General features: G+C 45.3%; 4 protein-coding genes across 21 annotated transcripts in view; 1 reads left to right on the top strand and 3 right to left on the bottom strand.

Moving 5' to 3' along the window:
- Nucleotides 1-26,858, bottom strand: part of LOC117892342 (potassium channel subfamily T member 2) — an 89,907-nt gene that overhangs the window by 7,234 nt on the left and 55,815 nt on the right. For 6 of the 17 annotated variants that reach the window (XM_034798527.1, XM_034798530.1, XM_034798524.1 and 3 more), the window contains exons 2-19: nt 26,137-26,330; nt 10,203-10,282; nt 9,506-9,605; nt 9,236-9,434; nt 9,101-9,175; nt 8,961-9,044; nt 8,797-8,891; nt 8,537-8,720; nt 7,301-7,564; nt 7,038-7,216; nt 6,728-6,868; nt 5,726-5,875; nt 5,415-5,668; nt 3,965-4,339; nt 2,004-2,315; nt 1,792-1,942; nt 781-1,326; nt 30-135 (exon numbers count right to left, since the gene is read on the bottom strand). In XM_034798527.1, coding sequence (XP_034654418.1) covers nt 30-135; nt 781-1,326; nt 1,792-1,942; nt 2,004-2,315; nt 3,965-4,339; nt 5,415-5,668; nt 5,726-5,875; nt 6,728-6,868; nt 7,038-7,216; nt 7,301-7,564; nt 8,537-8,720; nt 8,797-8,891; nt 8,961-9,044; nt 9,101-9,175; nt 9,236-9,434; nt 9,506-9,605; nt 10,203-10,282; nt 26,137-26,330 — 3,489 coding nt within the window. Of the gene's footprint in view, nt 1-29; nt 136-780; nt 1,327-1,791; nt 1,943-2,003; nt 2,316-3,964; nt 4,340-5,414; nt 5,669-5,725; nt 5,876-6,727; nt 6,869-7,037; nt 7,217-7,300; nt 7,565-8,536; nt 8,721-8,796; nt 8,892-8,960; nt 9,045-9,100; nt 9,176-9,235; nt 9,435-9,505; nt 9,606-10,202; nt 10,283-13,187; nt 13,295-21,330; nt 21,366-26,136; nt 26,390-26,858 lie in introns of those variants that run through there. The other 11 variants (XM_034798541.1, XM_034798528.1, XM_034798538.1 and 8 more) reach the window with 9 other exon arrangements.
- On the top strand, nt 10,008-23,597 carry LOC117892444 (TBC1 domain family member 10B). The gene is made up of 5 exons (XM_034798686.1): nt 10,008-10,014; nt 11,038-11,044; nt 13,616-13,618; nt 14,868-14,878; nt 23,238-23,597. The coding sequence occupies exon 5, from the start codon at nt 23,244-23,246 to the stop codon at nt 23,595-23,597; it is 354 nt and encodes a 117-aa protein (XP_034654577.1). The 5' UTR covers nt 10,008-10,014; nt 11,038-11,044; nt 13,616-13,618; nt 14,868-14,878; nt 23,238-23,243.
- On the bottom strand, nt 24,303-24,557 carry LOC117892362. Its single transcript, XM_034798572.1, has one exon. The coding sequence runs from the start codon at nt 24,517-24,519 to the stop codon at nt 24,337-24,339; it is 183 nt and encodes a 60-aa protein (XP_034654463.1). The 5' UTR covers nt 24,520-24,557; the 3' UTR covers nt 24,303-24,336.
- On the bottom strand, nt 24,322-25,026 carry LOC117892363. Of its 2 annotated transcripts, none has more exons than XM_034798573.1 (2): nt 24,850-25,026; nt 24,322-24,354 (listed from the first exon to the last, which is right to left on the bottom strand). In XM_034798573.1, exons 1-2 carry the CDS (start codon nt 24,961-24,963, stop codon nt 24,337-24,339), a joined length of 132 nt encoding a protein of 43 aa, XP_034654464.1. In that variant the 5' UTR covers nt 24,964-25,026; the 3' UTR covers nt 24,322-24,336. The 2 variants fall into 2 exon arrangements, 1 of the variants encoding a protein (XP_034654464.1); XR_004648719.1 differs by lacking the exon at nt 24,322-24,354 and adding an exon at nt 24,579-24,727 and having other exon boundaries at nt 24,782-25,026.

Raw genomic sequence — 26,858 nt, forward strand, 5'->3', positions numbered from 1 at the left:
GAAATGGAGTCACGAGTCTCGAGTCTCACCTGAGCCAGCTGCAGACAGCAGAGTGGTTTCTTCTCTTTGAGCAGAAAGCAGAGCGTGGGGCTGACACCGATGAAGGGCGACACGGGCGGGAATCCCTTGACAATGCTGAAAATGCAGCGAGAAGCCGTGTTACATGGGAGTGTGCTCCTCGCGTGAGGTGGCGGACTGGAGAGCAGGTAATGAGTTGTGTTTGGGATGTGGATAAGCAGAGTGCCGGGACACGGATACGAGCAGTGGCGAGCAGGACATTGACTAAGAGAGCGCAGGCCGGGAAGTGTGTGTGTGGGGAGAGGTGAATCGGATTCAAGCTACAAAACAAGATAAAAGCATTCACTACAAAACGAACAAACGAATTAGCAAATGGTTGAACTTTAGGTGTATTCCCCTCCCCCTGGCATGTCCATGTCCCGCCATTCCGAGAGTGGCTCTAAGGTTGACTCCCGCCCAGAAGCCAAAAAGCAAGCAAACTCAAGGCAAAGCAGAACTGCAGCAGCAGAACAGCAACATCAACACGCAAACGAATCTCGCATATGGGTGGGTATGGGCACACGGCTTTCCCAAGGTAAACGGAGGAGGCGTCATTAAAAGATGTCCTGCGGCAGGCAAACAAAACACTCCACAAGCAACACAAACTGCAACGGCAACGGTTAACGGCAACTGCAACGGCAACGGCAACAGTAACGAACAACAACGACAAGAACTCTTCAACAAATGGCGTCCGTAGAATGGCTTCTCTGCCCCCAGACTTACCCGGAGTAGTCGGAGGCCCACACCGGACGCGACAGGCGACGCGTCTCAACGGAACTGCTCGACGTGAATGCTGCTGCTGCTGCTGCTGCTGCCGCTGCCGCCGCCGCTGCTGCTGCTGCTGATGTTGTCGTAGTCGTGGTGGTGGTGGAGCAACTGCAGGTGCAGCACTGTTGCAGCTGCCTTCTTCGAGCCGCCAATATGGCCAGAGTGCCTCCACCCAGTCCCAGTCCCAGGCCCGGTCCAGGCCCCACACCACTACGACACTCGCTGTCGCAGCTGTAGCTTTTCTTCATGGCACGCCTGCGTTGCTCCGTAGTGGTGAAATCTTCAAGAGGTAATCCCCGACCAGACCCAGGCGGTCTGACAGCAGCAGGAGCAGCAGCAGCAGGAGCAGCAGCAGCAGGAGCAGCAGCAGGAGCAGCAGCAGCGGTGGCAGTGGCAGTGGCATTGCGGCTGCAAAAGCTGCAACTTCGCTGATACGAATCCTCCGAGGAGCTCATGATGAGCGAATAGGTGCGCGATTGGGGAAAGTGCCCGCCCAAGCAGCTGAGGCGAATTTTGGTTTGGTTTTTCTTTTAGTTCGGTGTACATGTGTTTGGGGTTGGAGGAGGGGTTTGGGGATGGGGAATCTAGTGCTCAAGTACAACATATAAAATTTACATTCATTGAAAATTCACACTCCAAAATGAACGCTTCTGGAAGCTCACTCTATGTACAGTGACAGATCTTTTGCTCGTTCTCTCTTCGATCATTTTGGATTGCAAAAATCATTCTTACTAGCACGGGGTACTAGCTATGTACACGGTGGGGGGATTCATGTTCAAGGGGGTTAGTTAGTTGGCTAAAAAGTACAGTTAGTGATACATATACGAGGTATACAATCTATGTAGAGAGAGAGAGAGAGAGAGACACTACACAGGGAGAGAGGGATAATTCGGTGCCTCGGATAGTTGGAAAGTTGTTGGGAGGAAAGGAGGTAAGATTTATCCTGAATGTGGATTGAATACTCACGCTATCTTCTCGGAGGGCGAGCGCCAAGGCATCTCATCGTCAATCTCATCGTCGCTCTCGTCTCCCTCCTCGCCATCATCGTTGCCGGCAATGCTGAACGATGAGGAGGTGAACATATCGGGCACGGGCAGGATCGAGGGACGTCTGCTTCCTGCTCAGATATCAAATATATCAGATTATGGTGTACACGGTTATCCACCCTCATGCCTTACCCCTACGCTGGTTGAGCACATCCGGACTGAGCAGATTGGGATTGTTGCCAAAGGGCACATCCAGATGATTGCCCGTGGAGAGTGTGGCTGGTGTGACGCTCAGCGAGGTGCCCAGACTGTGGCCGCTGCCCACTCCGTGGCCACCGCCACCAGAGCCACCGGGCATGCCCGAAGATCCGCCCAGCGTCATGGGCGGTGGGGGCAGCGTCGTTGTGGTTATTGTGGTTGTCGTGGCCGCCGTCTGGGTCACCGTTGTGTCCTTGAGGTTCTGCCTGGAGTCCGATATTATCACAGCCGTCGGATTATCGCAGGCTGTAGAGGACGCGGGCGGGTGGATGAGGGAACAAATGTCGTTAGTTGGGTTTACCTTTTCGATAAACTCTCTGTTCGGATATCGATTGAAATCGAATCATCTACTTGGGCGCTTGCTATACAAAATAAATGTCCACTAATTTCAGCTGAGCGAAGACAGAAAATGTGACAGAAAATAAAGGCGGCGGGCTGGTGAGGGTAATGGGGTGTGGCTGGGTTTTTGGGGGTTTTCTACAAGACAAACCTGAGGCACAAACAACTCATTAAAAGTCCCCGACAGAGTCAGAGGCAGAGACTGACTGCCACTGGCCGGGAAACTTTCGCCAAAGTGTTTAGTTAACGTGCAAACTCTGCCGAAAATGTTGACTCGCTCTTTTCGTTTTTGGCCATAGTTTTGGAATACTTAATTACAGGCTACCGAGCTATGGTCGGGGGAGGTATGGGTGTGGGTGTGAATGGAGTTGGTTGTGATGGTTTACAGTTGCTTCATTAGAGCTAAACTATTTATGCATGACGTAATTTTACAGGAGTCGCAGGAGGGAGTTGCGAGTATCATTAACAAGAATTTCAAGACACCGAATACTCATGCACATACACGCCACACATACACGAAGAACAACAATGCAAATGCCATAAAAAAACACAAACGAAAAGAAATGCAAAACACAAGCGACGAAGAAGGAGGAGAAAGTTGTACGAGAAAGCTAAGCAAAACAGGCAAAAACAACAGCCAAAACCAAAAAATGAAGCAAACATCAAAAATAGTTTCTGGCTAGCAAGAAGATGTGTCAAGGCGTGGCTGGGTGCGGCGTAGGAAGTTCAGGTGAAAGAAAGCAAGTAGATGGAATACAGGGGGAGAGAGAGTGAGAACAAGAAAGTGTGTGTTGTGTGTGTGTGTGTGTGTGTTTTTCTGTAAGTGTTTGAGTGGGCTGGATTGCAGCGGAAATGTATTTTGACATGGATGTCTCACACTTTGCAACAAATTTGATACTTTTCTGCCGAAATAAATGTTTGGAATTCTAGTGAAATCAACTTACCCCTTAAGGGGTGCACTTTATATTTATAGAATGTTTTAATGTTAATTCTACTCGTGAGTATACGAAAATAATTAATTTAATGCTTGCTATAGATGACAACCTTCTGAAATAACATTTCAGAAGGTGCAGCATGTTCCGCCTTAACCAAAAAGGTATCCAAGACATCAGACTAATGGACTTTAAATTAAATTTCCTTCTCATGAGTGCAAACTACGTTCCACTTTCATAAATATGCAAAGATTTTTACATTTGCTGCTAAATTTTATAACCAACAAAAGTTGAAAACTATGAATCAAATCCTCAAGGCTAGAATCTTGTTCTCAAATTTTGTTGCAAAGTGTTATTATGGCTAATGGATGGGGAGGCGGCTTAAGCTTCCAAGCCCAAACCAGGGAAGAGAAAAATACAGTTAGAGGGGAACGGAACAGAGACAGTTGGCTGGATGAGGCTTAAAAGAGTGATTTAGTGAGTGATTGAGTGATTGAAAAGGAGTGAGATCAGAAACGAGTTAAGAGACAAAGACCAAAGAAGTATTTTTGTGTTGCTTCATTTTTCTGTTGCTGGTGGTGGGGGTGGAGGTTGGGGGGTTGGGGTTTCTGGTGTCGAACTCACGCACAAATAGTGATGCAAACTCTCCACTGTCTGGAGTTTGCATTTGCGGATGCGGATACGTTTGCGGATACGGATGCGGATGCGGATACGGTTGCAAGTGGTTCGTGCCGTACGCTCCGCCACTCTCATAACTGGGACTATGGTGGGGCACACGAACACAAACAGACGGCACTGGTGCAATGGTGGTGGCGCCCGACCCTGCCCCTGTCCCTGCTGCTGCTGCGGCTGCGGCTGCTGCGGACGGGGCGGCAGTTCCAGCATTTATTGTTGCTGTTGTTGTAGATGCTGATAATAATGTTGATGATGTGAAAGTTGTGCTTATTGTTGTAGTTGTAGTTGGAGTTGCTTGTACTGTTGTTGTTGTTGTTGTTGTTGCTGTTGTTGTTGTAATCGATGATGTAGTAGTTCTGGTTATTGTTTTATCGGCTACATTCACACATAACATTACACGATTATTGCGCACGAGTATAGGTATAGGTATGGGTTATGGGTTAGGTCTAGGTATAGGTGTAGGTGGGTGGTGTAAGCTCTACGCTCTCAGAGATCTTTCACTCTACATTAATCAATAATGCTTTGTGTGTGTTTTGTGTGTGTGTGTGTGTGTGTGTGTGTGTGTGGGGGGCAAGGGATTATGTTGTAGACATAAGCTAACCTAACGTTTGCCCATCCCAAGTGATTTAAACTAACTAAAATGTTAGCACCAACTCTTAACTATTTCTAAGGAACTAAGTTCCCTCTCTAAGAGACATTCCTGCGGGCAAACTGTGAACGTTCTCTTCAGCATCGTTAGTCACTAGTATTTATATAGTTGATGTATCTATGTATCATAATTATTTGCCTTTTGCTTTTCAGGGACAGGCTACAAAACATAACAAAGCGGATGAGTCTCCTGTTCAAGTGTAAATATATTTGAGGAGTAAGTTTGGCGTAGGGTTAGGTTAAACGGCACCCAAACAAATCGATTAAAGTTGAAAGTTTTACAAAATAAAGTTCGGGCAAGGCGAATATCATTAATAACCGAAGTAATTCGAGCCAGACAGACACGCTCACAAAACACTGGACACTGAAAGCGTTTTTGTTTCATTCAGACAGTAAATCAAACGAAATCATGAAAACAACTTGTGGGTAGATAACAGTAGCCAGAAAAGAAGGGAAAGAAAAACTTTGAACTCAGCCTCAACTCAAATATCAAAGTTATAGTAAAGGAAAGAAGAGAAACAAAGAGCGGCAAAGAGAGAGAGAAAGAGACAGAGAGACAGAGAGCTAGGAAATAGTGGCTAAAAAAGTGAAAGCTTAAATGTACATAAATATTTATTTATTTATGCATCGATTCACTCATTCGCCGTAAGTAGTTTTTAGGGTTATCATAATACCAACCCTTCCTCACACACACAGACACACCACACACACATACACACACTTATACACACATACACAAAGCTCTACCCACCAGTTGCAGCTGCTGTATGATGAGAAGTGGCAGTAGATGTGCCACCTCCAGCCCCATCCTTGCTGGCTGCCGTGGGGTCCGATGTTTGATTTTGATTAACGACAAACGCCGAATTCTCCTCCTTGGTGATGCTCATATAATAGCACGTGTCATCCTTTTTCATAATGTGCCTGGGACCCGGATTCAGGAGTATTGTATCCTCATAGAACTCGGGCAGCTCAGCCGGCCGCACACCCACCAAGGCCACGCCGTATCTGCGGGAGAGCGTACATAAATTTCATATATTTAAATCGCTTCGGAGATTTACTTACTTGCGATGCGAGTGGAAGCTGGCGTAGGTGAAGCTCTTGCCCTCGTACTCCCCGAAGAAGCGACTGTCGCCGAGGACAATGTGATAGATCTCGTTGCCCGAACACTTGCCATAGAGGCGGTGCCACTCCTCCGGCGATTGCTGCCCCTCCCTGCCAAAAACACAAGAGAAATATGCAGATAGATGTTGAGTGCGGTTGCCTTTGAGGTGGCAGCAGCTCATGTGAAAATGCATGAGTCATTGGCCTGCTCCCAAACCTCCAATTAGCACCGAATGTCGTCGGCATGTGACATCTGATTAACTTGGCTTTGCATGGCTTGCCTCGACGGCAGCACACGAAAACTAAAAGCGTTTAATTGACGGCTACCGCATACTTCAGCTCGAGCTTCCCCTTTTTGGAAAGTTCCTTTCCGTGTTTACATGACGCAAATGGCATTTAATTAAAATTCTCATTTTAAATTGCGTTTCGATGTCAAGTACAGAATATGTTGGTACCCCCAGACCCTCTACTTGAATGGCATTGCAGTTAATTCGAGCAAATGAATGTTAACCACAACTGCAGAGGAAGACTGCTAGCAGACACAGGACACTGGACACTCCCCCTAGCCTTCTCGCCTACGCAGGTTCTGTGTAATCTCTGCGTTTCGTTGGTTGCCCCTATTCTGTGCCACTGCAGATCGCTGGACATTCAATTATAACAGTTGATAGGCATGGACGAGTGAGTTCTAATTCCCTTATCCAGCGTAAGCATTCCGTCAGCCGCAGGCTGATCCGAATTAGTCGCCCACTAACAAGAAATGAGACGAAAAACGAACGAACGAACAAAATGTTTGAATGGGCAATCAAGCGGCCGGAGCGACCGTCTGACTGACCAACCTATGGGCCCTGACGCATCCAAGCGAACAGATGACGCACGTCAGGTAGATGAACGACTTTTGCATGTGTGTTAACTGGTTAACAGTTGACCTGGCCGGCCCACAAGGGCGATGCCAGATATACGTACTGTCCGCGCGAGGTGTGCAGCAGCAGGGTGACCAGGGTACTGGCGCCCGGGCAGGTGCAGTTGTTGGCCAGCAGCGCGTACTTGAACTCATCCTCGCAGACCACATGCTCGGCGAACTTCACATGCAGCTTGTGCTCCGGCCTGAGCGGTGTTGAAATTGCATTTCCGCGGGATATTCGAATGGTTGCAGATCCGATTTCCGATGTCCGATGTCCGATTTCCGATGCGTTTTGTTTCGTTTGGCGTGTGCAAATAGTAGAAATTGAATTATTTTATCCACGTGTGGGTGACCCTCTCCGGCAAAACCCACCTGAATATCTGCACATACTGCGGCACATTCGGCGCAAAGTCCTTGACCGCCCAGGAGCGCAGGATGGTGTGCTCGTCCGCGGCCGTCTTATCCGCATAATTCCTGGCCGCGAGTATGAAGCACGCCTCCGCCTCGTTCATGCGAGCGCGGGCCAGGTCGCCATCCTTCAGACAAGAGCCCTGCCAAAAGGAGAGAGAGAGAGAGCGCGAAAGGGCGCAGGTTAATGGGACTCATGACAATGGGAAGGGAGAACAAAGTCCCACCTGAATATAAATCACACGCTGGGCCCAAATTGGCACCTGTAGAATCATTCGCATTGTCGTGTCCAGCTCCATGGGACTGAGCAGCACCACATAGAAGTCCTGCAGCAGTGGATGGGCGTAGAACTCGTTGAGGAAATCCATGATGGTGTCCGCGTGCAGGGTGGTGGAGCACACCACCACATGCTTCTCGCTCTGCGCTCGATGAGAGCTGTAGCTGCCGCCCAGCTTCTGGCGCTCCATCCAGGTGAAGGCCAACTGCTCGAACTGCAACGTGAGAGGAGAACGTTATCAGATTTATTCCGGATAAGTCAATTGTCAAGCATAAAGCACAGCCCAACCCAGCTCTCTGTGCACTTTGTCCGCTGCTACATTTTGTCTAAAACGTCTGCAACCTTTTGCTATTTTTATGGTGGTGCAAAAAGGTCATAAATTGACATGCACTGGGGCAACTTTTAGTGCTGCTTTCGCTTGCCCCGAAAGTATGTCATGCCCGGAAACGGTACGCGAGTGGCGTGGAAAAAAAACGTGGATTTGATTGATGCTCCTGTTGTTTGTTGCTCGGCCCAATGGGTCCACTCACTGGTCACTCGATATGCTAGAGTCAGCCTTTGTACACACTTTCCTTTCCTTTCCTTTCCGACAGATATCACTAGCCTGAAACTTGCTTTGACTTGTCATATCTGTACCATTGTAGATTCTTTCCCATTTTTCCCTCGCTTTGTTTTACATGGAGAACTTCGGCTTTTATATCTCCCTTTCTTTTGTCCCTCATCCAACCAAGGGTGTGCGTGCTTCGGTTTTTGAAGCTTAGACTCCGCTCTTATTGCTGCCTTTATTGTTCTATGGCATCTCTAATTTTACGCCTGTTCCGCCCTGCTTCTTGTTGTTGTTGATAAAACAATTGTTTGCAAAATGTTGAACATGGCAGTCAGTCCATCGTCCATCAGTGGCTCCGTCTGGCAGGGTCTCGGGCAGTCAGACGGGGCAAAATGGTAAACAATTTCCATTGACAGCATCCATACTTATTAATATCGATTGATGGCCAAAGTCTGCTCTGCCCATACGCATAAATAAGAACGATGATGGATGAGGATACGCTTGGGTCCTGGCTTATGAGACATAAATATTTGATGTGCAGTTTGCTCGACCATTTTCAGAGATATTTGCTCCAACTACTTGGCAATGGATCCCGCCCCATTCAATCGAATCGCAGAACATAATATTCTGTTGACTCACCTGCGTGGGCAGCACAATGAGTGCGACACAAATCATGATGACCATGTACAGCTGAGAGGGCCAAATGTCCGGAACAAAGTCGCCGTAGCCCACTGTCGAGAAGGTCACAACCACATAGTACGTGCTCTGAAAGAGGTTCAAGTGCCGATGTCCTGCCCGCTGAAAGTGCTGAATGCCGCAAACGCTGAAACAGAGGGCCACAAAATATTATTGCGGCATGCCACAAAGCGGATTCGTTGCATTCCCGCATTCGTTCTCACCTGGTAAATACCAAACAGAGCAGAGTGGCCGACAAAATGGTCAGCTGTTGGGACAACGCAGACTGAGACTTTTGCATGGCACGATGAAGATCATTCTGTGGTTAAAGTAGAGCAAAGGGAAGAGAGTTTGGTTGTGGGGAAAACTGAAGGGAATTTCTACTTACAAACATATTCTCCAGCGAGCGTTTGGCCAGCCAGCAGTTGAGGAAGATGGGAATGAAGAGATTCCGTAGTGGAGGATGAACGATCTGAATGGGAAATTAACAATAAATCTCCTTCTCTCTCTCTGATAGATCGGACTTACCGTTAGTGCAAATGGTATTGTCGTTACTAATTCTAGTATAAAGTGAAATGAGAGTATCTGCTGCCAAATGTTGCCCTGCAATAAATAGACCCATTATAAGATTATACTTTTGGCATCACACTACTCCGCTCTCACCTTATAGCCTAGATATGTGAGAACCAGGGATTGCGTCAGCGACACCATGGCTAGGAGCAGCTGCAGCACCCACAGCACTGTCGGCCGATTCACCCAGAGTATCGCATCCCAGTTGATAATCGGACTCTCCTGGAACTCCTCCTCCGTCAGTTTGGCCGAGATGATGAACTCTGTCTTATTGCCCACCTCGCAGCCATAGCTGTGGTGGGGGCAGGGGAATGCCATCAATCAGTCAATGTATTTGGGGCCCATTCAATGCTCAACACTCACCAAGTTATAAATGTTGGATTCCTATCCAATATCACACGTATAATGTAGAGAACACACGACAGTAACTTAAGGAATAAATCGGCAATTCGTATGCGTAAGCCTTTATGGGTAGAGGGGGGAGACGAAGAGGAAGTAGGGGAGAAGCCAAGAAAGTTGTAAGAATTTGGGTCAATTCAATGTATGCAGAGGAATGTTTGATGTGACGGGTGGTTGGGCGCTGTGGCGCTGTGGCGCTGTGGTTGCGGTTCCACCCTCCCCCAATTGCCTGTCCTGCGCTCCTGTTTACCTGCTCAATTATTTTCCCATCCAAATCAATATTTACCCAAGATTATCGAATTCGCCTTTGTAATGTCATTCTTGTGTCTATCTTTCTGTCTGTCTGTCTGTCTGCCTGCCTGGCCAGTCTGTCTGTTTTTCTGTTCGTTCGTTTGTCTGTCTGCCTGTGTGGGTGAGTGCATAAGTATGTGTGTGTGTGTGTGTGTGTGTGTGTGTGTGCGTTTGTTTGGTCAGTAGAAGTTTTCCGTTTTGGCCTCTTGGCCTTTTGCCCGGAATCACTAATCAAATTCAATTAAATTGTCCATCTTGTTGATTGTTGTAATCAAATCCCAACGCATATTTTAGTTAATTCAAAGATAATACGTACGTGTAAAGTAAAGTTCATTTACGGCGGGGGCTGTGTGAGGGAGGGGTAACTTACTTGAACGCTGATTCTTAATGAAATAGAGTTGCAGTCTTTCTTTAAATGTGTTTTCATTCACGTAGTACTCCACACGAACTCTGTAAATATGCGAAAAAGAGAGGAGAAATATTAACGTTTGAGCCCTAAAATTCAATTCGAACAAAGCTTTTCCCAGAACTAGTACTTAGAGTGGGCCTTCCTCTCTCCCTGTCTCCCCCCCACACACAATTGAATTGTCTTCTCCTTATTTTGCCTTGCCTCCGCTTTACAATTGATGCGCTTACTTATTATATTAAGCGACGCGCAGCTGACTGCACTCCGCACCTCCATTGACTTCTGGCAGGAAAGTGGGTGCCAAAGATGTACAAAGCAGCGGCAAACGTTGGCTGCCACGTGGCACACACGTGACTGTCATGGTCGCGTTTCTGCCACTCAAGCAGCAAGAGCGTCTGCAAGTGGCTCCCAGTGGGGTATAGGATCTGCTCACATCCATGTCAAAGGCTCTACCATCGATGCGTGTGTGATCAAAGGAGCCTGCTGGCGCCTGCTACTCAATAAATGCTGTAACTTCGGGCAGGGAGTGACTTGAGCAGCACCGCACAGACCTGCTCCTCCTGCTGCCTATTGCAGCACATCCGCTGTCTGCGTACAACTGGGGGAAGCAAAGTGCAGAAGGGTAGAGAGGGAAGCAAGAAGATTGGCCATAAGTCAAGCGCAGAATATTTCCATGAGCAACTTAAGTTCTGCATCAAATGTCTCCAGCTGGCAGACAGGCCACAAATGGTTCCCTCAGCTCAAGCGTTGGCAGTCCAACGAAGCATTTGCGAAAGAGTCAAGCGCTTGACTGCAGCAGATATCTTGTAAGGGGTGCAAAACAAAGTGGAGATGGCAGTGGAGATGGGTGTGGATGTTGGGGCACAAATCGGGACTTAAGTAATTAAAAGAACATCTTAAAGTGCACAGACCCAGACAAGAGAACAATTCAATTAACTGCGTGCCACCTTTTGTGGCTCTCAGCCAGCCTTTGTTCTGTCCTCTGGCAGCATTCGTGGATGGGATGGGATGGGATGGGATGTATTCCGGGGACTCGGGACTCTGGCTTAACTCATTGCGATCTGTGAATATTCATTTCAAGGTTAATGCACGCAGAGACAGCCCCGGGAAAGAGCGAGAAAATAGTTCAAGTTGCTCCCGGCAGCAATGGCACCTTGGGGGCCATTCAAAAGCTGAGGACGATGACTGCACCGAGAGCGTGGTGAAATTAACGAGCTCCAGGCCCCCACACCCACACCCACACCCACACTGCCACACTCATAAACACACTCGCAAGTGACCAATCAGTTATGGCCAGGCCACTGCATACAATCATCTCTGACCTCCTAGAAAATCGCACAGTGCAAAGAAATGTTTGGCTGACTCTTTTGCGGTTTGTTTCGGCGGGTTCATTCCTCCTTTCCTTCTGGCCATTGAACGCGGCACAATCGCTTGCCACATGGCCACAAGTTCCAGCCGGAGGGAGAGCGGAGCAATCGCTTGTCACTTTGAGTAGTTTTAGCCACCGCTTTAAGCCCTTTCAGCACAGAAAACACAAAATGGTTTTGGTTCCCTCTAACGCTGTCGCTTCAGCCTGAGCCTGTGCTGAGCGCTGCTGCAATCAAAACTAAATAAATATTCATATGGAGAATAAATGCAAATATTTGCAGCAAAAAATAATTGTGGAAACAGCAACAGCTACAGCGGGTGGTAAAGTGCTGATGGAAATTTCATTTTCAATTCACTTTGGCTGGCAGACCAACGACAACAACTTGAATGTCGCAAAAATCCAATAAGTTGAATAACTTAAAGTTTTACAGCAATGTAAAAAGAAAATATAGTATTTTAATAACACATTAATATTGATGAAATATAAAATTGAGTTTTATTCCCCTTTTCCGGAGTCGTTTTAAGCAAGTTATGGGAAAGCGAAACCTATTCCAGTTTTTTGTTTGCTTTAAAAATCTATTAGGTTCTCGGCCTGGGGCTGAGCCAAGGACAAATTGCACGTTAATGTGTTTTTGTTGTGCCATCATTGGATTATCCATAGATATTGAATTTAAAGCTGAAGTCTTTTAGCTATTACCAAAATGGGTAGCGCCGCAGCCGCAGGGCGGGCGGCTGTAAACTGCTCGGATTGTTTTACCTTTATTGATTTTTGATTTTGCGCTTTTTGGAAGGAAATTTGATTTCATTTCGCTAAGGTTGCAGGCTCCAGTTACTGTGTTCGTGCGCGATTTGATTACATCCCCGCCTTGATTAAATTTACGTCTTGAAAAGCAACACATTAAAGCCCCGTGAATCAAAGGCCACAAAGGGAACGAAAATATACCTGAGCGCATGGACCAACAAAGCCTGCAAAGGTTTTTGTGCCTGGTTCTACACAATGGCAAGGGGTTCGGGTCCGGGTCCGGGTTCGGCTCCGGGTCCTGGTCCTTTGTCCACTCTATGCGGGGGAGCAACAAATTGCATTTCTGGGCAGGGCCGGAAAGAGGCCGAAAGAGTTTCCAGAAAACATTTTTGTGTGTTGGTCCGTGCACATTTATTGCTTTCTTAATGGGAGCTCTCTATTGTGCGAGTATATCTCTGCTCGAGTATCCATTACTGGCCGGCGCTGCATTGATTGCTCCTCTCGTATAAAAGTAAAGAGCTCTTCAAGCAGCTTTCGTATTGAAAGTTGCGACTTGTCTTTAAGCTTGATACCGAAGAGCATGCACAATTAGCATTGCAGGCAGCTGGTTTCAGATCTATTACCCAAGTATTCATACTCCGCTGTTAGTTGGGACCCAATTCAATTATGATTCAACACCTTGGCAGGCCAACGAGATGCCTCGGCTCCACTTTCTTTGACCTTTTAATAGCAATCAGGTTGGCGCAGGACGCTCAAATCGAATTTCTAATCGAGTTAAAGCCCCCGCTGCGAGAACGCTGATTTCCTGCTTCTCTCCGCGGTCTTTGCCCTCTGCTTACCTGGGTATTCGATCGTAGGAGTCCCATGACGACAGACAGTTGTAGGACGAGTTGCGACTGTTTCCCGCCATATTGCATAATAGATGTTCCATTGGCTCGAAGGCACAAAAGCACGTAGCAAACGGCAGCGTAGCACTTTAGTTAATTTCACACTTTCACCCACTCGACGGATTGCTTTACAGTTAGTTTTGTTATCTCTCTACTTTCGGTATATTGAGTTGGTCTTTAAACTGGCTTCCTGGCAGTCACAATGGGGTTGGGGATCACACACAGAAGCAGCAGCTTTAAGAGTTTGCCGCTCCAACTTTAATCAGAATTGATTGCTCTGGCTGAGCAATTAATTTCATTTTGTTTGAACACGCAATTGAGGACACACACAGAACACACACACAACATACGATGGCAGACACTCGGACACTTATTTATAGCTTGTTTAACATGATTTTTTGTTGGCCGAGTGGGTGCTGTTCCATCGCCAATGCTCTCTGCTTGATGTGAGCGTGGTTGGTGCTGTTCCTTGGTCATTTAATAAATTTATTGCCCAAACGGCCATAGCCTTGAAAGCAGAGCCAGCAGGGTGGTGCAATTAAATCCCCTTCTTTTACACTTTTTATTGTTATCATCCGACATTGAATTGTCCTCCTGCCCTTCCCTTTGTTCTACCATCAAGTGTTAAAATCTTTTCATTTATTTAAATTCATGAATCGGATTTAATGAATTGCATTCTGCCTTTCCCCTTTTGCTTATTGCTGTAATTGGAATCAATTTTAATGCGGAACTCGTTTGAAATTGCCATCACAGTTCAAGGTTGCTGCTGGTTAATTGCATATTAAATGCATTCATTAATCAGAGACTTTGCTTTAAGTGGGACCCAATTTTTCCAGCGAGTCTAGCAGATTTATGGCTTCGAATCTCGCTGACAGACGTAAGGCCAAATCATTAGACGTGACCTGAGTAGACTGAGTAGCTTAAGTGACACATTGATGAATGAGGGGACATGAACAAGGACAAGGAATTGTCACAGTCAAAGGACACTCTGCGGTTGTCATCCATCCCAAGAAACCAAAATAAATTCCTCAGTTTTGTCTTGTCTTGTCCTTGTGCTTCTGCTGCTCCTTCTGCTATCTTTAATTTACATTTTTGGTCTGGCCCCGAGGCAACTGCTGCTGCAGTTTATGGCTTTTGCCTCGCTTGGCCTTAACCCGGGACTTTCAATTAGAAAACAGAGCAAATTGTTATCCCCTTGTCTTTTTGGAATCTCTCTCTAGTCTTTGAACTTTGAACTTTTATTGCCACAACGACAGCCAACGCCATGAGTGCTGATTGATTCACGTCGTCTGCCTTTTTTTCTGTGCTCCTTAATGCAGTTTTTCCGTGCCATGCCCTGCCACAGGCAAACTTTCACGTATCCCCGTTTTCGTATTCGTTTTCTGTCCCCCCAAAATGCAATTTGCATAGCACCGGCTGGCTCTTGAATTATTTAGGCATTCGAAGTGATTAATCGAAGTGCTTTGTTTGGGAATTTCGTGCGTCTGCCCGACGACCGACTGTCTGCTCCACATCAAGTATACGCTCCCTGCAAGCGTAGTAGTTTGCCCGTAACCGTGATGCAGGTGTGATGTGGCGCTTTTTTGTTGGTGTTGCCTCTGAATCGTGTGCGTGGCAATTACATTAATTGAGCGGGAGCCCATGTCTAACACTTTTTATGGGCTGCCAGTCGAGCCACAGGCAGTTGGTGTCTCAGGGGTGTAAGTAACCCAAATTTCTACTTGCGCGAGCATCATCCATCATTGCTTGAGGAAGTGCTGCTCCTTGGCTAGCGTTCTCTTTCGAGTTATTTTCAGTTCCCTCTGAAGGTTAATTTTAAAACCACCTTCGCTCTGCTCTGCTCTCTGCTCCTCCCCTTCGCTCTGTCTGCCTGTCTGTCTCACAGCTCATTAGGTTTATCGATTGGGCACTCAGTTCTGTACCCCACTTGGCACGACAACAGACGGACAGACAGACGGACAGACAGCTGCCGAGGCCAGAGACAGAGGGAAAAAGTGTCTTTGGCTGTCGGAATTGTGTGTCGCCTAAATGTGTGCAAACATTTGCATTAACACTCGAGCACAATTCGAATCGGAATTGGTAGATTTGCATACATACAGATGTACAAACGTACGCGTAGTATCTCGGAATCCCCGTTTCGAAGAGCATTGAACTAGCTGCTGCTCTTTGCAAACGAATCAATTTTTGGCTGCATAAAATTTAAATGTTTTCTCATGGCACTGACACTGGCAATGGCACTGGCACACTGGCTTTTGTTTCATTGTCCAGACAAGACACAGCTTGGCTTTGTTTCGCCGTTGTGGCTGCCTTGCCATTTGCATACTCGAAACATCTCTATTCATTTTGGGGAGCCATGCGAATAGACACGGCTAATGCGGTGACCTTTGCTCGCACCCCACGCCCAGCAGCGCGGAAGTCCAAAGACGTCACAGTTCGTGAACTCTTCTACAGATCCTACAGCGCTGTGCTCCGTTTCGTTTTATGATTTCTGCTCAGAGTTTATGTCCTGGCTTTATGTGCAGCATAATAAATTTGATGGCTGAATCGTTTAAATTGAGTGAAGGTCGCATTTTAATGGCCTTAAGTCTTGATTGCACACAAATCCTCCCCACAAAAAAATATATATGATGATGTATCTCTCTCGCTTCTAATGCTGCTTATCCCCATGTCCCGGCCCCGAAATGGCTTTGATGTCTTTCGAGCAGAACTTATGTTTCACTGGCAACCGCTTAAATTAGAATTACGAATAGTTTTTGGCAGGCCAGCGTGGCCAGCAGCGTGGCTATTCCAACAAATTGCCATTTCCCACGCTATCAAGATATCCACGCTTATCCCACAACCAACTTGGCACGGCATTTCCCCTGACAGAATACACTGGATTGGCTCTGGATATGCGGGAATATCTGATTAAGTTGATTTCATTAAGCAAATGAAGGCAAATAATCTTTGAAAATAATCAGAAATGAATCGAAGCAGCCATTGAAAACTGTTTCCTTCTCTTCTCGAAATGCTAGGAAACCAAATGGAGAACCCTAACAAAAATTCTCTCTCCGATTATTGAGCACTGTGAAGATCTCCTTTGAGGTATCAGTCGGTCGCCTCGTCTTTCTTGATAATTCTCCAACTTGTTGATGAAAATTTGCTGCTGCTGCTCCCGTGTTGCGTGTCCTTTCCCTGTAAGTTGGCACGCGTCCAACTCGAGAGGGAGAGTGGGAGAATGAGACACACAGAAGGAAGTGAAAGTGATAGAGGGGAGTAAGTGCCGGAGACAACGGCACGCCTTGGCTGACGGCCAAATGCGCAACAGTTTAAAAAGTAGGCGTCACCCCCGTCAGGGCACGACATGTCAAAACAAGGGCAAAAACAGCACAGCGCCAAGAAGGAGAAATAAGTGGGAATGGATGGAAGTGGAGAATGGAAAGTGGAAGTGAAGGAGAAGTCAGACAGTGGCTCTGGGGCAAACTGTTGCTGTCGCATGCCCTTTTTCGCTTAGCATAGCTAATCGTGCGGAAACAATCGATTGCCGTTAAATAGGAGGCAATTTGTCAGTAATGACGTCATTACATGCAACAAGCAAACAGGCATAAGGCACAAGCACAGGCACAGGGCATTCCTTGGCCACAAAAGCAAAGGCTAATGTCCTCACTCGCCCCGAGAACATAAATCAGTGCTGTGCCAGTCTTGGCCAAAACCGCACGAGACCTTTCGCCGCCAGTGGCAGTCCACAACAGAAAATAACAATGGGGAAAGGAACAGAGCGGAGAACAGGCCAACGGAAGAGCAGATGCAGAGCCGCCTTGAGTAGCAAATTTATCACTTGTCCAGCTTAATGGCTCTTGGCCCAAACAAAAGCGCATTACAAAGTGTTTAGCGTGTTTCCCTCTAGCTTTTTTTTACATTTCACTTGATCCCTCTTTTGTGGTAGCCCGTGTGAGTGTTTGTTTGTTCACGTGTGGGTGGGTGGTTTGTGAGTGTATCTGCTGGCCATGTTTGGGCATGTTTGCATGCGATGGCCATGCAAAACAAATAAAGGGAAAAGTGAACAAAGCGAAATGGCCGCCAAAGGTGAAGTTATTATATGCCCCCAGCCAGGAGCTTAAGTGAGAGTTGATGAACCACAACGCAAATGAAGTCATAAGCAAATGACAGAGTAAGTGGCTGAATGTGAATGAATGAGTTAATGAGTTAACGAGGGCGCAGGGCAGTTCCAACTAATATGAGGATTTCCTTTCATAATGCCTGCCCTTGGTGGGTCATTAAATGTGCCTGCCCATTATTCCTAGCTCTTTAGAAGTATTTTTCCATTATAAACGAATTAATAATTCTGACCATACTTGTTATACTATTATTTTAAATTACATTTGGCGTTCTATTATATTTACATAAAACATGATTGCCTTTTGAATGTACATAATTGCCACCCGTAAACATTTTTGTGGGGAAAAACAAACGAAATGCAATGCAAAATAAATGTTAGTTGCATTTATTTTAAACTTGTTCGTGTTGTGGATGTTTTTTTCCTAGATTTAATTATTAAATGGGAGTTCTAGTTGCGAAAACATTGCTGCACGATGTGCATAGTATGTACATATGTATGTATTTATGTACAAACGCGAATGTCAAGTGCAACTAAAGTCATGTTAATACTATTATTTTGTTAGAAAGAGGAAGCGCCTCACAGACCACAAGTACTGCTTGATAAAATAAATCTAATTAATCTGTTTACATTTAATCCTGAACCACAAAACCCAGCATCATAATTAAGGAAGATTTCCATTCTTCTGGAGGATTATTCGAGTCGATTTTCAATGCAAAATTCGCGTGTTCTCACATAAATTATATTTTGTTTATCAATTGGGCCGCTCCTTTTGCCCCTCCTGTTTGCACACCCGCCACACCTAATTTACTTTTGGCCAAATGTATGCAAATAGAAACGTCGCACAGCACATATTTCATAATTTTCATATTCTTCGCCTGAAAAGCAATTTGCATTTTGCTGTTTTTTTTTTTTTGCTGTTTTTGTTGTTGTTCTTGTGCTTGTTTCGGTACAAATTGGTTGACATTTCTGTTTATCATGCACGCAAATTTGAAGATTGCGTGAGTTTGTACACATACATACATATGTATGTACATAAGTATGTACATTTGTGTATGAAATATGGAATTATGTGCCAAATTAGCTTGTTTTGACATTTCAATGTGTAAATATTTGGGTAGGCAGCCCTCGAGTGTGTGGCGAAATTTGAAATCGTGAGAAAATGCCAGTCAGTGCCGCTTAGCATTTCATGCCCGACTGCACTTGGTGCGAGTAGGCTGAGCTTTAAGGATGTTCTTGGGTGCCACAAAAGCGGAGGAGAGCTTGTCGCTTTTATTCATCTGTCGCTGTCAGTTAATTTCCGTTCAAGTAGCCATTAAAACAATCATGACGCCGCTTAGGCAACGCACACTCACACGCATACTTTAACACCCATTCACACACACACACAGAGACTCACACACACACATAAATATATGAGAAACGCCATTTTATGGGACGCCATTAACAGCTTGTTGTCGCAGCAGCCATTTAATAATAATAAAATGGTAAAATCCGAGAGAAATAACTCAATTATATGGCCAGACGAACGGAATGAAAGAAGGAATGAAAGGCGGACAGGCGTAGGACACGCTGACGGAGGACTTGTCAACGCTGCTGTTCAGCTTTCGCCTGCGCCCCCCCCCCACTCGAGCCCAGCTAATTAGAGCCTTGGCTATTCGCTGCTCTGGCTTCATATGCTTTGGGATCCTTATTAATATTGAATCCAATTAATCCTCCCCATTTTACTCCACTAAGTCGCGCTCACTCGTAACATGTGGCGCGTGTCGAGCCACCATAAAATGGTTTTGACTTCTGGAAAGTTTGTCAAAAACTTTGGATCTCACATCCCAGCCATCTCTCTGGCTGCTGGTTGCAAAGTCAACTTGTTGTTTGGCAAGACCTTCTCTGAGTTGCGTCATTTGCACTAACCACCGCTGGTTCGAGGGGCAGGAATGCTCCTGGTGCCTGAACTTCTCTATGTGTGAGCCCTCATTGATCCCCATAGGAACTAAACGACATTGACATTCTGAATGGAATTAGTTTTCTTGTAAGCTTCACTCCTCAAAGGTAAATTAATTTGTTTTTGTTCTCGTTTTTGTTTACTTTTCGTTATTTTATGAATGTATTTTGAAATGTGTTCTTATTTATTTCCCCTTTTGATTGTTTTTATGCACTTGTCTTGTAATTTTCATTCACTTGTACACACTCTTCGCAACAAATTATCCTTCGATGTCAGCAGAGCGTTGCCTCGTGGCCACAACACATGATTTTCGAATATTGTTTTCGAGCGGTTACGGTTTGAAAATAGCTCGATTTGACATGCGGCTACGCGTTTGGACAACTTTCGCACGCATCGGCACTGGGATTGGGACTGAAGCCGAGTGGCTCGAGGCACGAGGCACCAAGGAAGCGGCGCAGGCTCCCCAAGCAGCGCCACAGGGAAATCCACCACAGTGAGGTGAGTCCTGGAGGCGCCAACAGCTGACGCCACCGCATGCCGGCAACTGTTATTTGTCTATCTTTGTTTACCTTTTTTCCCCCACACAGAGAGAGAGAGAGAGAGACTCAAAGAGAGAGCCACAAAGTTCTGAAGCACAGGAGCAGAGCAGAACGCTGTTAAATGAAAGCTTTCGCCGCTGAAGCTTTTGGCGAGCTTAACCGAAATTCAAACCGTCGCTGTTAGGCTGCTGGCAAGCTGCATAAATTAATTCTCAGCATGTGAACAAAATTCAATTAAAACTTTCTATTGACAAATTAGCATTCGGAATGGCTTCACCAGAATGCTGTTGAAAGGCTCTTTGGTGCGGGTCCAATCAGTGACTGTGGTGTGGTGTGGGTGGGACAGGAAGGGGCGGGGCGGTCGGGGAGACGTTTCAAGGCCAAGTGAGAGACGAGACCCTTGAGCTGCCCTACCTGTTGGCTGGCATATAAATCTAAACTCCAGACCCGCACGGGTAAGCAATTTAACCTTTGGCCACCCTGGCATCCTGGCACCCACCCTGGCATCGCGCTCACTGCCATCAATCATTTGGGGAGCACCATTTCATTTGGTAGTCGAGTCAATCTTTTGAACGCCACCTCAACCAATTACCCCACCAAAGAGGAAAGCCCGGCGTAGGCCAGCCCAGCCCAGCACACCTTTGTCTGTTTGCTCCGCAGATAAGACTCACCACAAACAGCTCGGTCGTAAGTTATGCAGAGGGACGCACTCGAACCGAACCCAATCCAAATGAAACTAGAGCCAGAGCTGGAGCTGAAGCTGATACTGATGCTGAAGCTGGTGCTGAACTCATGAAATATTTATTTATGCGGATGTGGCTCGATGCGGATCCCGGGCCTAAGACTGATTGAAATGCTGTAGCGTAGCCAGCGATGCCATTAGGTACCGCAACGAGTTCATTTGTGCTTCAGGGAAACCTCTTCGTCTGTCTTCTCATTTGTTAAACGTTTTGTGAGTCTGACGTCGTCATACGAGTGCCACATCGCCCTGGATTTGCTCAATAATCAATCATAATGAACGGTGGCGAGCAGGTGGGGTATTCAAAGGATAGATATGTATTCATATTCCCCCCACATGATGAAGTAAACCCTAAAGTGCTCTCTGCCTCACACCTCTGTGGAGGGACCGCCACGGGAAATGGAAAGTTTTCGCTGTTCCCTTTAACCCCCCCAAACTTTCGAACCTAACCCAACTCCGAGCGCCTGACACATATATTTATTGCGGCTTCCCTTTGTTTCTCAGCCATTACGGGGATGAGAAACTTTTCCTCAAAGTCATAAATGCATCGAAAACCATCTCGACCCCGCTTTTAGGATGAGAACTGTTGAAAGGGGTTTCGTTTGACAACTTTGGGCTGTCGATTTCAAATCCCAATCGTATATCCCAGTGCCGGACTTGAGCTAAAACATCAATTAAACTGCAGTGTCGTGTGGTAGTCGAAAAAAACCTTCAGAATGTGATTTAAAGAGGAACTTCCTCTGCCATTTTGGATAACACATAAGTCTGAAATAACTTACAAATCCCCTTTCGGGTTCTTAAAGGTGAAATTCAATCAATTGTTGTAGTTACCTGAAAGCAGAAACAATGAAATAAGTTTACTTTAATAGTGCATAATTAGTTGATTTATTATTATTTCATAAATGTTTGAAAAAACTTGAATTTTGCTTGACATTCTGCAAAGGCTTCAGTGGATTTGGCCGGTTCTTCAGGGGCCGCAGCGTCGGCACGTTAGCATGCCGACCCACACGCCCAGACCAAAGCAGATCAAATGGGTCATACTTGCTTACTGCAGGGCGAAATACACAGCATTGTACTATTATCTTTCATATGCAAAGAAAAAGAATCCCATTTATCTTGACACTTACGCGAGTATTCTTGGCCACGAGGTAGCCGACGATTCCACCCACAATGAAAGTCAGAAAACGCTGCATTCTATTTGTGTGTTTTGCCAAATTGTATTCCAAAACTTAATAAATTTCAACAATACAATTTTGAGCTGCCTCTGGGCTGGTTAGCTATCGACTGAGGGATTGAATAATATGTAGGCAGGAATTAGCAAGGCTTACTTGAACTTTTTGTTAACATTTTAGTCAAATATACGCACCAATTTTTGGCAATCAAGTAACCCACAATACAACCAACAATAAATGTCAAGAGCCACTCCATTATGTCCTTTCTTTTAACCCTTTTTTAAGGCACCAAAAAACTTGAAATTGTGTGAAAAACCGCCAAGTTGTATTCGTGTAAGGTAAACGACTTGATTTGAATGATTTTCAGTACTAGTTTCGACTGCTGCTCTAGCAAAGCCTACTGAAAGCGAACAGATTAACTTTATATAGGCAAAGCAAAGACAAAGGCATTAAGCAAATAGAATTCAAAGTCCAAAATGTGTGTGTCCGCCCCAGATTATGGGAAGAAAACTCCACTAAGCTCTGGCTATAGACTATACCATTTTTATTTGCTGTTTCTTTATTTGTAAATTCTGCTTAATCAATTTTGTTCCAATTTTGAATGCTTCAACATCGCTTGCATAGCATCAAGCCAACTACTATGCCCAGGGCAAAGGAGATGACGTGCGTCATTTTGCTTGAAGGATCGGAATTGCTTGGTCCTTGACTTTTAATTTGAATAAATTCGAGGCCCGCAGCTCTGGCTAAGTATTATAGAGAAAGGCCTTAGATTAGTACCGCAGTTTCCAAGTCTAAATTGTTTTTTGCTTAGATACCTTAAGTGTTCTTGGCTATTAGATAGCCCACCAAGCAACCAATCACGAATGCAAGCACCCAATCCACTTCCATTCTTGATAAAAACTTTTCTCAATTTTCTGTACTTTTTTCTAGCCAAATAAATGAAGCTAAATAAAACGAAAGGCAGTAAGGAACAACACTGAGCCTACTCTGAGCTAGCGAGAATATTCTCACCTTTCTCTTTGAATAGTTCTGGCCAACCAAGAGCAGCCAAGCGCTCTCCATAGTTATGCATGTGTCGTAAAGTAACTGAAAAATAAACCTATCTACGTGTCCGTGGCATGTGGACAGCTTGATTTAGCTTTCATTTACCTTTACATTTTCTTGCCAATGATGTAGCCCACAATTCCGCCCACAAGCAAAGTTAGCAGACGATCCATGACCAAAATAATAGTTTCAATTTTGAGGTTTCCCAAAATTTGTTGAAATATTGGAGCGTACAAAGTACAAATTGTTGGAGTAATGTGAAATCATCGGCCAACTGTATGGGCGGGCGATAAGCAGTTTCTCGAATACCTTTGGGGGCAATTTGAAATCAATGTCAAAACATTCTCATTCACTTCACAAACTCTGTCCAGTTTAGACTCAATATATCGGAAATTCTTTTTTGGGTGACAAATTCTCCCTTCCCTTTTTTTGGACAACCTTTTCTGACGAGCAGAGTTGCAGAACAGCAGAACAAAATGTGCCAGCGTCCGAGTTGTCCACCTCCAAAATCCAGCTGTCCGCCCAAGCCATCTCCGCCGCCATGCAGGCCCGGGCCAACTCTCTGGACCAAGCTCAACTGCCTGCCCTGCAACCGACTGTTCTTCTTTGTGGTCGGCGTCGGCATTGGGCTGTACTACGACCAGATGAAGCAGGGAATGAAAGATGCACAGGAAGATTCGGCCAAGCAGGCTCAGAAGACGCCCAAAGAGCTAGAGAAAGAGAAAAAGGAACGCGAGAAGAAGGAGAAGGAGCGGAAGGAAAAGGAGAAGAAAGAGAAGGCTCAGCAAGAGAAGGAGCGCAAAGAGAAGGAGAAAAAGGAAAACAAATGAGAAACATTCGCTCAGCTGAGCGTTTGCGCCAGTTATTCACCAACAAAAAGATGTCTTCGAAAATTAGAAATTATCAGTTATAAATTTAATAGCAATAAACAAATTCTTAAGACCAACACATTTAAACATTACATCAGTCGGCGATTGGTGTAGAAAAGAGTCAGAAAAGTATTAACATTCTAGGATTGCAAGCTCCGCCTCTACATAGTAATTACATCAGAGGTTTTTCATATATTCAGAGAATATTTGTTAAGAGGAAGGAAAATCTCTGACAGTGCATATTTATCGTGTATCGGTAATGGCTTTAAATCTCTGCTTCAATTCCACACGATATGTGAATGAGCCCATTAATATTACATATATGAAAAATCAATTAAATACGGGCTCCATGGAAACGTTTATTTTTTAAAACAGCTTCATTTAAAAAGAGTAGATGGAATTGAATCATTGGCACTTTATAGAGAGATCAGACGTTCCGGTTAATGCAATTTGAACGATTGCCCATCGACTATCAACTTGCTCGCCTGCTGGTCTTCTCGGACATCGATAAGTGCCCTCCCATGTGTTTTAAGCTGATCACTTTCTGCTAAAAGCTTGATTTAAAAAAAGGCCAGAAGACTCCCCGAAGTTTCTTGGCTTCTTAATCCATCCTGACAGCATCTTCTGAGTGGCATACTCCAAGACTGAACTCACAAACTGCTCGGCATCGGCTTCTGTCGAAGACAAGGGCAAAGCCGGACTACTTTTTCTTCTTGTCAGGTTCTGGCGTTTCATTGAACTTATTCCGTATGTAGAGCACCCCAGCACCTACACCGACCATAAAGAACATCAGTCGATTGCATTGAGTGCAATTGAAGCGGGCCAGCAATGACGGCTGGGGCCGGCACGTCCTGCGGATTTCGTGACGCTTGCAACTGGGCATGTTTCGAGTTCCTCTCAAATTCGATCTAAGGCGCTCTAATTAAGAGTCCAAATTTTGAGTAGAATTTCAAAAACAATGAAAACATGGAGCAATTTTGGTCGAAACAAAAAATGGAACGTTGTAGATGAAGGCCGAACGAGAACTGAATTTTGCCAGCTGATTTGATGGCTTTGTCTCGACGACTGTGTTCCAATGGTGTGCCCCAAGCCTGGCGGGGAATACTTGAGAGACATAGGCTGGGTAAAAACTTGACTCAACTTACAGTTAATAATGGTTGATGGCTCTGGAGAAGGTCACAGGATGGTATGAAAGTGCCTTCGACTACTTTTTGTCACCTTTGCCCTTCTTGTCCTTGTTCTGATCTGCGGGAAAGGTCTTGGCATACCACATGCCCACAATGGCACCCGCAAAGATCGCGGATACACGCTCACACAGCATTTGCATTTTGGCTAATTTAACAAATTGCTCGCTCACTTTTGAATTTGTACAAATATTCGCCTAATTGTAATTTTTGCCAGACGTGTGTGTGAGTGTGCGGGTCGAATGGTATAACTGAATAAACCCTGAATACTTCAAGCAGAAAATGGAAATCTCGCTGCCTGCTTTGCGAGAACTTTTCACACAAAACAGAGCAAGCGAAATAAACAGTCTCCCCCTTAACAAATGCCAAGTTCAGTGTCCTCGGCTTAGCACTGGCACTGGCAGCCGCCGTTAATTAATTGAAGGATTTCGCAAGCCAATTTAAATAAGTATTTGGGATTAGGTCTGTCTCAGCCAAGCACCCAAGCTTCGCCCCCTGCACCCAAAATTGAAAAAAAAAAGTATATTCTGATCTGACCCCAACCAGGCGCATCTCCAATTCTGTTAATTTGTACTCGCATTGTGAGGAATGTTTGCCCCTGCCACCAAGCTCGCATTTCATCTGTTTGAAAGCGGCTTCTACACATGTCACAAGGGTTGAGTTGACTTCGCGAAACCGGATTCAGAAATGGGAAACCCCAGATACACATAAGCACAATGCTTCAAGTATTTACCCAGCAGTTACTTTTCGATACAAGTCTGCTCTTGTACGTAGTGGGTTTTGTTTGTAAATGTAATTTAAATACTCGGTAATCCCCGAGTAACAGACAGAATAACTCAAACCATTACATTTAATCAGGAATAATTACTTGTGTAATGTTTACTTTTGCCCTTTTGACATATTCTAACAGATGACATCCTTCAATTTGATACATAACATTATTCCATTTATAGACATGGCAAATAAATGGCAAATAAACTCAAATAAAATTAAATATTCCGCTTTTAAATACGTTCATACATATTTGTATATAAAATAGAAGTCATTTTGTGAGTGTTTCTTTCTCTGGGTGTTGTGTTACATTCACGTTAAAGTTCCACTCTAAGGCCTCGTAGCAACAGGCTCTTTATCTGTTACCCAAAAACAGCTAAAACCCGCTGTCACTCTCCATGGTAACCCGGAATACCCTTTACTTTTTTTGGTTGGGACAATTGCGAAGGTGCGAAAGCAATTACTGGTTGGCAGCCAAAAGAACGGCAGCGAAATGTTTCGAGTATTTGCCAATGTTTGGGGCACGGCACCGGCACTCGACTCACCTGGGTATCTGCAGCGCTATCTCGTCCAGGCTGTCCGATGGACTCATCGGTGTGCGCTCAAAGAGTCGCGACGGGGCCAGGGTCAGGTGGCCGGTGGAGTCGCTGACACATTTGAAGACCTTGGCCCCACGCCGCTGGCGCTGCTGTTGGCGCTGCTGCTCGACGCGCTTCTTACGCTTGTTCTCCTCGGCACGCTGCAGGTTATGCAATCGAAAGAAGAACATTGACATTCTGCAGGCGGTTGGGCGTTGGGCGGTGGATGTTGATGGTTTTAGGGTGTGGGCAGTGGCAGTGGCGGTGGTGGCGTTGATGGATTTGATAGCAGCATAATTTCGATGTCAATGTTTGATTTGGATTTATTTTCGGATATTTTCATTGATTTGCGTTGTTATTTTTGGTGCGACAATTTGTTGGTCCGAAAGAGGTTTTTCGTGTTTATTTGTCCAATTATAATTGTATTTTTTATTTATTTATTAATTAAAGATAACATTTCATGTTCAGGTTTCGTTGTCGTTGTCGTTTTCGTTGATTAAATGAGTTGTTTTTGTGGAAAAATGATAGAGTTTTCCCGATTAGTGTGTGCAGCAGCGATGCTCGTGTCAGAAAGTCCAGTTATGCGTGTGTGCGTGTGTGTGTGTGTGTGTGTGTTTGTGTGTTGGCATCTTTTTTTTTTTTTTTTTTTTTTGGGAGCTTTCTGTGCAAACACAAGCCAGAAGCATAGG

The sequence above is a fragment of the Drosophila subobscura genome, chromosome E (assembly GCF_008121235.1).
Source record: "Drosophila subobscura isolate 14011-0131.10 chromosome E, UCBerk_Dsub_1.0, whole genome shotgun sequence".
NCBI lineage: Eukaryota > Metazoa > Arthropoda > Insecta > Diptera > Drosophilidae > Drosophila > Drosophila subobscura.

What these genes read in the sequence shown, in the direction of transcription:
- LOC117892444 (XM_034798686.1), top strand. Translation starts at nt 23,244, where the DNA reads ATGTGCCAGCGTCCGAGTTGTCCACCTCCAAAATCCAGCTGTCCGCCC.
- LOC117892363 (XM_034798573.1), bottom strand. Translation starts at nt 24,963, where the DNA reads ATGCAAATGCTGTGTGAGCGTGTATCCGCGATCTTTGCGGGTGCCATT.
- LOC117892362 (XM_034798572.1), bottom strand. Translation starts at nt 24,519, where the DNA reads ATGCCCAGTTGCAAGCGTCACGAAATCCGCAGGACGTGCCGGCCCCAG.